This window comes from Platalea leucorodia (assembly GCF_965183815.1).
Source record: "Platalea leucorodia genome assembly, chromosome: 6".
NCBI lineage: Eukaryota > Metazoa > Chordata > Aves > Pelecaniformes > Threskiornithidae > Platalea > Platalea leucorodia.
In genome coordinates, this window is record NC_138828.1 from 40,485,942 (window position 1) to 40,497,501 (window position 11,560).

Consider the following 11,560-nt stretch of genomic DNA (forward strand, 5'->3'; position numbering starts at 1 on the left):
ATATGTTCAGAGTTTGACTATAACGTATTTTTTATTTATTACTTTAAGCATGTACTTCCAGCTAGTAAATGTTTGTTAAATAATTAGTTTACACTTCTGCAGAGAATAACCACTCTGTAAATGTTCCTGTGTATGACATGGTCTTAGTTACAGTTTCTAATACCTAACTTGTTACTAAAGCAGGGTCTTGCTGTAGAGTTCCTTTGCTTCCACGCAAGACTGTCTCTGCTTTAGCAAATAGTACAGTTCAATAGGAATGGATCTGTAAAGTGAAACAGGTGACGCTGATGAGCTGATATCCATACTATGCACATTTCAGGGTTATTTTTATTTCTGACTAGCTTTGGTCTAGTCCCACGGACCGAGTGCCTTTTCATGACTGGAATGCTTTAGATCAGCTTCTGGAGCCTGTCTTACAGTTTAGTTTCATGTGAAAGGAATCCAGTTCATGCCTTCCATGGCTGCTGTACAATGTGAACCAAAGCACAGTAAGTGGGGAGGAATCGGGAGTCCCGCTCAGCAATGTGCTCCTTAATCTAAGCTGGAACATTAATGTGGATGTGCCCTCCATGCTTGAGCTGATCTAATGGTGCTCAGCTGCCTTCTGTCATTAGACTGCACCCGGCACATAACTCCGTGGTGAAGAGATGTTTTGTGAAATGAGTAGAAAATTGACTCACTAGTGGAAAAGTGAAGATGCCTCTGTGAGTTCACCATGGGACAGCTGAGTACTGGAGAGGTGTAGGAGAGAGCAGAGAGAGGACAACCTGTTTGACAGCAAATGTTTGGATCAACTCAGACATATTGTTAGCCTGACCTTGAAAAAAATTGTGAGGAAATTGCAGTGATTCGTATGAAAAAATAAAGTTTTTAACTAAAAGAGCCAATGCAAACACTGCATTCCTTAGCAGAAGTGTCTATCAAAGTCACTGATATAAAGGGTCTTGTGGTTGAATGAAAATTTTGGGTATAGTGCTGGAGTCTCAGTCACGTTTTCTGATGCACACCATTTCAAGAAAGAGAAGTATTAGGGAATTCTTAAATGGTAATCCAAAACAAGTATTTGTACTTATTACCTGGTATTTTGCTGTATGAGTTTATGCATTGGTCATAGCAGTAAATTAATTTTCCTCTATATTTAATTGTGTGTTTGTCTTTTGTTATATTATTGAAAGGCCGTTACTTTGCAATAGAAAGTAATTTTTTTTTTGTGTTCTTCATTTCAGTTATGGACTATTGATGAAAAGAAATGGAAACCAGGAAGAGTAGAACATACTGTAGGCTGGCCTTTAGACAGACATACATATGGAGGATCCTTTCTTTATCACTTAAACGAGGGTGAACCTTTAGTTGCTCTTGGGTTTGTGGTAAGTGAAGTTGATTTTTTCATGCTTGCTTGTTGTTGTTTGGTCTTTATTTTAACGCAGTTTCTTTTCTCTTAATGTTAAGATGAAAACACAAGAATAGCGACAGACCAAATTTAGTACTTTCTCAATCTTAAGTGCATGTATTCTCATATTAGGGAAGGTTAATTTGTTGTATTAATCTGTCTTTAATCCGGTGTTGTTTATTAAGAACAAAATGGAAAACTTACATTTATTTGCGAACCACACAAATTTTGGTAAAGCCAAAACCAGATGATTAATCAAAACTGTGCTCAAATTTTTGCAAGTTAGGAAATATCTAAATCCCGTACACTTTGTACAATTCAGTTTCCTCATTCGTGTGTCAGCCTTGGGTACATATGCACTTTACGAGAGAAGCAAATAAAGTGGAAGCACTCTGCGGTTCCACAGGCAGCATCCCTTCCATTTCCGAGATCTTCAGTTTGTTCTTATCATTCTTCACCCCCAGTCAGCTTGCCTTCTTTAGCAACTGTCTTTCTGAATTGGACAGGCAGCTTCTTCCCTTTTACTGCCTCTATGTCAGAAGCATTGAGATCACTAGAGAGACTGTGTCGTTCTGCCAGCCAGTGATGCGAGAGGCAATGGTGGGAAATGTTTTTCTAGCACCTACAGTCCTAAATGAAGCATGCACTATTTATCCTGTGCGTGTGCTTTACACATGGACCTTGTAAGAGTCAGGAGCACGATCTGGACTTTTAGCAGCATGGGATTGAGGTGGCCCTTTGGTCTCCTGGATTTTGGAAGGATTCCAGAGGGGGGAGGGGGGGCGAGACTGTAATTTTGTCTAACCGTTTTGTAAAAAACATGGAAAAAAATTGTTAGCTTTTCTCAGACATGCATACTTGTCCTGTGCAGATTTCCAGTATTGGAATTAACAAGTACAGAAAGTAGACATTCAAATTCTATTTGTTTTTAGAAGGGTAGAGAGCTTCAATTCTTAGAGAGAATGGTAATCAGTAATGTTCATATTATTTCCAGTTCAAATAGAAGAAAATCAACTTCTGTTTGAACATACAAGGACTTTTTTTGTCTTTGAACTTTACACCTATGTCAGTCTGAGCTGATTCTTGTAGTAGGATTATCTTGCACTTGTTTCAAAAACTGTTCGTTAACTTTATCTAGCAAGGAAAGTAGAGGCAAGCAGTACTGTAAAAGCAGTGAGCTGCCAGAGAAATCAAGGTACCCTTTGTTACTGACTCATGATATATTTTGTTATTTGTCTCAACTAAAGCTTACAGGAACCAGAAATAATCCCTTTCTCAAAAGAGAAAATTCGGCAACATAAGTCCTTTTAGAGTGTATTAAAGATGGGAAATGCAGAGTATATCTTTGGGCAAATTCTCAAATGCATAAGATCAGAATCCTAGGCATCCAGCCAATTGGCAAAGTCTTTTTCCCCACATTTTCTGCTTTCATCATTGCTCCCCTGTGCTTTATTATAATGGCTCACCTAATTGGAAATTATAATTGACTCTGCTAAACGATGTGAAGAACTGTTTAAAATATGTGAGCACAAGGACATAACTATCTAGAAATAATTGTTTACCTCTTCTTCCAGCTTTTCTAGGGCAAAGAGGTTTTGAAACACAAATTTAAAACAAGTTTTCTTGTTTATCGTGCCCATTAAACCATGCTTAATTTAATTTCACTATTTTATTTCAAAGACAGATGGAAGGTGGTTACAATGCAATTAAATATTCTCCATGCTTCAGGTTTCAGGTAGGGCAGAGAACAGTCTTATAGCAGCAAGTTCTCAGAATTGCTTCTACTATACTGTTAACAGAATGTATTTTTGGCAGTAGTTTCTCCAAATAGGAAGAACCTGAGGTTGGTTTAGTATAAAATGGATGTAAAGAGTTGATGTGGTAATACATGATTGTTTTCTTTTCAAACTTTTTTGAAATTTCATACTTTATTTTCAGTAATGGTTTTTTTATTAATGTTTTTTTTTTCTTTTGTGTGTGTTTTTTTTTTTTTTTTTTTTTTTAAGGTTGGTTTAGATTATCAAAATCCCTATTTGAATCCATTTAGGGAGTTTCAGAGGTGGAAGCACCATCCTAGTGTACAGCCTACTTTGGAGGGTGGAACAAGGATTGCGTATGGTGCCAGAGCATTGAATGAAGGTGGTTTCCAGGTAATTTTTCCATGAAATTTTTTACTTTGAGTTCTTTATAGCCATGTTTTCAGTGCTGTAGATTTGGGTTGCATGCTCTTGGGAGACAACTGAACTATAACAAAGATGAATAAGGCCAAAAGTTTTGCTGGACAAAAAAGCTGTGTTATCTTGCTGGATACTGGCTGCTGAGGCTTGCTACACTTAGGCTCTGTCATACTAAAAATCTTCTGACATAGTCATTTCACTTTCTAAATGAAATATGAAGTAGAGTTCATATTGCAATCAAATGTGTTCAGCAGCAAAGAAGCTACAGGTAATTCTTTGTTGTGCCTGGACTGCTGGGGAAGAGAGGGTAGCAGCACTCATCTGGGTTTTTTTGTGGGGTTTGGGGTGGGGGCATATTTTCCACATTACTTGTTTATCCTAGCAGAGGGAACTTCTTTTCAGTGCTTGACCCTTAAGTCAGTGATGGTGCTGAAATCGTTATGTAGTTTGGCAGATAAAGGTCTTCACCTCCTCAAGTATAGATACTTTCGGTATCTTCATGCACAACTTTGAATTTCTGCTTTCTTGGGAGATGGAATTCCTTCTTCATTTTGTTCCCTTAAGAAGTCCAAAAGGTGGGAATCTTGAAACACAGGACATGGCTGTGTTTCCTGGACTCCCAGATCCATCTTCTAGATGCTCCTTTCCGTTTGGAACTTAAAACTAGCCTGAGTGTTCACAATCTGTAGCCTGTGGGGCCATTCCACTCTGCTCTCTGACTACTTTGGCTTTCTTTTTTGAACCTCTTCTTTGGTATAAATGTGGCTTTGTGCAGCTTTTGCAATACAAGTAGAATTCCAGCAGCAGCGTAACTCTTGTCTCACAGTCTGGTGGAGTTAGGCTTTGACACCAGTGTGTGTGCCTGGGACTGAGTCATGCGGGTTCATGAAGCAACTTCTTGATTACACACGTGATACGCATTTAATCAGTCTGTGGGTTGATTACCTTGTCCACTCTCAAGTGGAAATATGTCATATCGTGTTGTAACACGACTGTGTTACTAGCTTATTTCAGAAACCATTGTCGGTCCATTATTAACACAGATAAGATACTACATGCCAGAATGTTTTAATATAGGCTTTTGTACAGGAGGGGCTTCTCTTTCCACCCTGTGCACTGGTTTCTTTATCACAGATAGTCATTATTGAATTTCTGGCTTTGATGAAGTAGCCAGATTGTGACTTCAGTTGCATACTCCTTATACGGCTTGAAACATATGGCTGAAAGAACATGGTGTTTTTTAAGTCACTTACAGACATTGTTTGTGCTAAGTTACACAGGCAGTAGGACTACAGCTCTTGTGCGTCTCTGCCTGATCTTTGGACTTCTTCTGTGCTGGACTTAAAACAACATGTCACTTACTTTTCACTGTTCTTAATATAAAAGCATGGGGTTTGTGGTTTTTTTTATTTCCTGTAGATAGAATTGTCTAGTTAATCATGAAGTCATACTTTTAAATGGCTTTTTTTAATACACGCTTTCAGTAAAAAAAAGCTTTATTGATGAGTCACTTAGGAAGATTTTTAAGATTAGCTCTTCTTTTGCATGTGTTGCTTTGATTAATAACTGTAGCAGTCTGACTCATTTGCATCACTGGAGTCCAGGAATATTTTCTTACGTAAGTCATTCTGTAGCTCCAGCTTTCATTTTGGTGACAGATTGCATCAAATAGGTGTATAAAATTACCATCAATCTAAACTTTTTTGTCTGTTATAGATAACCGTATGACCATGTTCTTCAGTCTTTAACATGTAGTGATGCTAAGTTGGTGTGAGAGAGAGCGCGCGCGCGCTTGGATGTTTCCCTGTTTTTGTAGCTTTTTGGGACATGTGGAGGGAGGGGACAGAGTTTAATAGACTACATCTACACAGCTGTTTTTTCTTTTGTTTATTAAAATTGCAAAATCACGCACTTAAAATTAAGAAATTCCCATGCAGCCTCTGTTTTGTCTCCATTTTATCAAAAACTTTGGAAAGATTTAAAGAGTTTTGTGGATAAAATAAAAGGTGTTACTGTTGTTGAGCAATGTATATTATGAATATCGGGGGAAAAAAACCTGTCTATTGAAGACCCATGAGAGTGTCGAACATTAGACTCACCTAACAGATTTTTCAACCCTGAGCTGAGCTAAGGGCAGGAGAATGTGGGGTTCCCCATCTGCTAGGGGGGAAGGCTCTGCAGGGAGCAGGAGTCTCCCCTTCTTCCCTCCTCCAAACCAGTCTTGTTCTGTCTGTTTGCTGCCAAGAGGGTGGTGGCTCCTTCAGGTGCTCAAGGTTGAAAGGATTTCACCCTGTATCTCGGGCAGGGAGGGCTTGTGCCACGCTGGCGTGATGTGTTCCTGCAACTCGATAAACTGACTGTGAAAACAGGCACCAAGTGCCGTAGTACTAATAATGAGAATTACTAACAAAGCTGCAGAATGTGTAACCTTTTGTGTTATATGACTAATCTCATTTATGCTTCGACAGTATGTTGGTCACTAAGTACCTATTAGGTGAAACAGTTGCAGAAGAAAAATACTTGATCGCCATCTTTTTACATAATTCAAAGAGTCAGTCAAGAAATCTTTCTATCATTTTGTCACTGCTGCGTCATTGCATCCTAATAGATATGACAGAATAACTTTTTTCAGCCAAAGGTCTTGCGAAAAGAGAGGACATCCTACATACTTAATTCCTCTGAAATACTGTTATATAGCTGAACTTGGGACTTCTGGTCACTGAAAAGCAAGTTAAAAGTTGTAGTTGTGTTTTCAGCCTAAACTACCTTTCCTACGAACCAGATCACTAAGTCTTTGGTTAAACAAATTGCCCAAAACACAGGGGAAATGCTGTGTAGTACAACTTTTTTTAGTGACTACTATATGAATATTCAAAAATGGGTGAATAGTAAACAGATAACAATTAAACAAGCAGAAGAAACAAAACAGTTGTTTCAGATCGTCTTGAATTCCAAGGGATACTTTTTTTTTTTTTTACATTTTTCATGGAATAAAACTACTTGTTTGGGGTCAAGTTATTTAGGCTATTAAAAAATGAATTCTTTCAGGAAGCTCTATTAAAAGCAGGATGCTAGATTCACAAGCACTACTCAGTGCTAAAGACTTTTGAAGGAATGCTATGTTCATAACTTAGCTTCAGCAGTTTCAGACCTAGGATTTGATCTCAGCTTTCTGCTCGAAGTGCTGCAGTCAGTCTGTGTTTTGAAGCTGTTCCCTGTCTAAAATCTTAACCTCATTGGAGGAGGGTGAGAATAACTATCTTGATAGTTGAGGTATTCCTTGGTTGATACAGGCGTATAACATAGTATATTAATACTATAGATCTGATGTTTGCAAATCATCTAGCTGTCTTAGGTTTGTGAGTTGGCTATCCTCAATGACATGATGCTTCTTACAACATATTTGTTGGCTGCTGACCAACTTCTAAAATAAGTGGGACCTGGGCGGGGGGACGGGGAGGGCACTGTGCAGTTTCATAGAAAAGATTTGTGGAAAAAAACACTGAGTAATAAACTGTTAGATAAGATGCATACCAATTGCTGTGTCGAAAACAGGAACACAAATGTCTTGTTTTCTTTTTTTTTCCCTTTTTTTTTTTAAAAAAAAAAAAGAACTCACTTAAACTTGAAGGAGGAAAACAGTATCGGTGGGTCACATTGCCACAGTCTTGTTGCAGGCAAAGAAACTGGAGAGAGGATATAAGGAAAATGTTGTCTTGTCATTACTTTATACTCAGCCCCAGTACAATGTCTGTATTCTTATTTGCTTACTATGCCAAAATTCCTTGATTAAGTAGATTAACTCTGGTGTATTTTTCAATAGTGCACATCCAAGTCTAAAAATGTAAAGGACACTCAAACCTCATGCCAGTTTAATTTCCACAATGTTATTTTCACCCTAAAAAAACCCAAACAAACCACCTTTCTTTCCCTTTCCTCTTCAGTCAATACCCAAACTCACCTTCCCAGGTGGATTATTAATTGGTTGCAGTCCTGGACTCATGAATGTTCCTAAGATCAAAGGGACACATACTGCAATGAAAAGCGGCATGTTGGCTTCAGAAGCCATCTTTAGCCAATTAATCAATGAAAATCTCCAATCAAAGACAATAGGTAAGATAACTGTACTTTGATTTGTAATTACCTTGTGTTCAATTGGAACCACCAATGGCTTAGCAGTAACTAAATGTGTCTGAAGGAATTAGCTGGGAATGCAAATACATCATGAAATGAGTGTGGTGGTTTTAAAAGATATCTATTGTTTATTTAGTATTTATACTGTTAAATGATTTAAGAAAGAAAGAAAGAAATTAATCAAGTTTTGCTTAGTTATTCTTAAGTATTAATCCTACTGCTAGAACAAAAATATGCCTCTAACGAGCATCTGAAAAGTGAGCTTACACTCCTGCATAAGTAAACAAGAATAGTATATATGTCATTCCTACAAATACATTAAAAAATAGGACTTTATGATTCAAAAAGTGTTACTGAAACACTACAGAATCAGAGAGAAAAAAAATAAAAGGAATAGATTAAATGTAAGCAAAACAGGGTGAGATTTTTCAAGTTTGCTCTTCACTATTTTAATTGCTGGGATACTTTTTTCCTTCAATCCTCTTTTGCTATCTTTAATTTTATAGTCTTCTCAGATTTAGACTATGTGTGTTTCCTACTATATGTAATGCAAGCCCACTGAAGTAATCACCTGATCCTGACCGCATTGTAGTGATTTATTTAAGCCTTGGTTGTTCCCTTAAATCTGTTAACAAAGGCTGTACAGAGAGAGAACCCAATTAGAGTGTCGGTCATTCTGGAGGTGTACGCTATAGCCAGGTGCCTCATGACGATTATTTTAGAAATCTTCTCTGTAGTGGTGGATTCAGTCCTGGTGAGCTCTCCTTCAGCTGAAACATGCAATACACCTTGCCACAGAGGGTATGCTGAACAATTAGAACTTCAACGAGTATAACAGGTTAAAATGTATAGAACCCATCTGAAGCAATTAACACTCTTCTTGGGTAGTGTGCCACTCTTGTTTGGTTATGGACAGGTTTTATAAGCCATTTCCAGTTTTGTCAAGACAGTAGAATATTACAGCCCACTTTCTTCTCTGTGCATAGATAGTTTTTTTTCAGAACCTTATGTGAGACAGAAAATATGGACTGAAGCATGTTTTCATGTACAGACAAGGCTTAAAACTTATTTAGAACATCTATTCCTATACAGTAGTAACGGAGAATGGTGAAGGGGAAGCTCTCAGAAAACTGTCATTTAAAGAAACGTTCCCCCCCCCCCCCCCCCCCCCCCGAGATAATTACTTGGCTTTAACTACACTGCAGTAGATGTGTCATGTCAGGTGTGCAATGTCTAGTATTTGTAAAGAATACAATCAAAGAGTTTAAATCTAAAGTTTGTAGTCTAATGTATCTCATTAACTTGCTGATTACAAGGGGAGAAAAATTGTTCTCTAGCACTGGCATCATCCACTGGGCAATAGTCATAGTTACTGAAATTGGAATCTTTACAGCTGTATAACTTGTAAAGGAAAAGCTTTTGAACTTGGCAACGTTAAAATTACAAACCTGGCTTTTGGATTGCAGGTGAACTCTCCTGGTCAATTCTTAGATTCTATGAGCGAGTAGCCGTTTTCCCATAGAGATGCCAATGTAGCCACCTGCCCGGTTATCTATATATTTTGCTGAGGTTCGAGGCAATTTAATGCTGCTTGTGGGTCATTTAGTAGAGGCTACGAAGGAGCAGTAGGTATCTGCTGATAACTGCCAACAAAACAGATCTCGTCAAGAGGCTGAAGTATGTTGTCTAGTATATTCCTACCTTACTATTTTGAAATTTTTTGCTGCCTTCGTTGCTAACAATTGCCTTTATTCAGCGATTATTTTTTTATTTCAAGGATAGTCTTTATGTACTGTAGGTACCTAACAAGTAATGTACTGCCTTAGGACTTGATGTGCAAGAATATGAAGAGAACCTGAAAAAGTCCTGGGTCTGGAAAGAGCTGTATGCAGTTAGAAACATCCGACCATCCTGCCATAGCGTACTTGGTGTGTACGGCGGAATGATTTACACGGGTATATTTTATTGGATACTGAGAGGAATGGAACCGTGGACATTAAAACATCCAGGTAATTTCATTATCTCCTGAAAGAAGGTACTAAATGTGTATGTCAGTCTTTCCTGGTCTTAGTTGAAGCTAGAATACATCTGGTCAAGTGGTGAGGCCTTAAAGTGTAGAAAAGAAATCAACGATAAGGCAGTGAAGCAGACTTTGTCATATTACCTAGTGTTTCATGTAAATGAAGACATTAAAACACTATTCTACTTAGCATAGTTTTTTTTGTCTCATGAAAAAGGCTACCTTTTATGAAATACTTCATTCTGGTGACAAGGGAAGTTAAAATAGCTTAATTAAATTGTTCTCAAGTAACTACAAATTACAGTAATTCCATACTGAAACTTATTTATTAAAAATATATTTAGGACCAGATTTTGCTCAGCTCAAGCCAGCCAAAGATTGCACGCCTATTGAATACCCAAAGCCTGATGGAAAAATCAGTTTTGATCTCCTGTCGTCTGTGGCTTTAAGTGGTACAAACCATGAACATGACCAGCCTGCTCATTTAACTCTCAAAGATGACAGCATCCCTGTGAGCAGGAATTTGGCTGTATTCGATGGACCAGAACAAAGATTTTGTCCAGCAGGTAGGTAATAAAAATGTGTATCTGAGCTGTTTTTGCAAGATAAAAGAAGACTAAGTACTTCAGGAGGGGTCCACCTGGCCTCTTACTTACTTCAAGCATTCTATCCCAATCCTCCTCCCAGAAGAGGGTTCAATGCAGGTCTTAAAAGATACTATGTTAACAGTACTGTCATGACAAAATAATTAGTAAACATGGAAGAAGGCAGCTGAATTCCACTAGTAATACACTTCCCTCATTGCGCTTGCTGGTAAGCAGTAGAGCATACACACGGGGAAACTGTTCAGTGAAGTGATAGCTCTCTTTGGCTCTTTGCAGGAGTTTATGAATATATTCCTCTGGAAACAGGAGAAGGATCAAGACTGCAGATAAATGCTCAGAACTGTGTCCACTGCAAAACATGTGATATTAAAGACCCAAGTCAGAACATTAACTGGGTAGTGCCTGAAGGTGGAGGAGGACCAGCTTATAATGGGATGTAAACCGACAGGAAATCTCTTCAGTGATTTCTGATCACCAACAAATAAGCTGGAGTATTTTATGCTGCGTTGTAATTAAAGTACAGCACTGACTTGAATGTTAAAGAGTTTGAGGCTAATGTGCCATTCTGAATTTTAGGTATGACTGTTGCATTAAACGGAAAGTCGGTGCCTTCTGGTTAAACCCTAGCCTTATTTAAATAGAACTTCTTTACAGGAGTTGTGTGGCAGGGAGAAGAAAGTTCTTCTCAGGACTGACAAAGCAACTTTGGATCATGGATTTATTTCTGAAGTTCAGTGATAACAGGAGCCATATCCAGAATTGTGGGTATGGTGGAAGAATTTAGTACCTACTCTTAAAAAGTATTTTCTCTCTCAATCTGGAGTGAATTTACTGTATGTAATCCTACCCTGCAGTAGGGAAAATACATCAGTCTAGAAAATTGTCAGCACTTTTAAGTATTACATATTTTACATCAAATTTACAGTTAATTTTTTTTCCCTGATGATAATAGGGAGCCCATCTGCAATACAACCTGTAAAGCAGTTTAAAAGAAAAGTGTAATACTTGCACCTTCATTGTATGTCTACCAGCATTTTTATTCCTTACAAGAAATCAGGCCTGCTCTAATAAAAACTGTAATATAAACTGCCTAAATTGTCTTAGTGTTAAACTGAGCTTCTTAGGAAGCACTAACTATTAAGCTCCAAAAACACAACCACTACTGATTTACATGTTAGAAACACACATGAGTCACAAAACACAAGTTATTACAGCTTAAAAAAAGAAAAAACAC

At 37.9% G+C, this 11,560-nt stretch overlaps 1 protein-coding gene across 10 annotated transcripts in view; it reads left to right on the forward strand.

The window, feature by feature from the left end:
• The window catches only part of ETFDH (electron transfer flavoprotein dehydrogenase), a 33,216-nt gene that overhangs the window by 8,319 nt on the left and 13,337 nt on the right, over positions 1-11,560 (forward strand). For 6 of the 10 annotated variants that reach the window (XR_014228581.1, XR_014228582.1, XR_014228583.1 and 3 more), the window contains exons 8-12: positions 1,227-1,367; positions 3,397-3,540; positions 7,512-7,680; positions 9,528-9,710; positions 10,066-10,287. Coding sequence is in view for 3 of the 10 variants with exons in the window: in XM_082315869.1 (XP_082171995.1) it covers positions 1,227-1,367; positions 3,397-3,540; positions 7,512-7,680; positions 9,528-9,710; positions 10,066-10,287 (859 nt within the window). In the remaining 7 variants the exon portion in view is untranslated. Of the gene's footprint in view, positions 1-1,226; positions 1,368-3,396; positions 3,541-7,511; positions 7,681-9,527; positions 9,711-10,065; positions 10,288-10,602; positions 11,473-11,560 lie in introns of those variants that run through there. The other 4 variants (XM_082315867.1, XM_082315868.1, XR_014228587.1 and 1 more) reach the window with 3 other exon arrangements.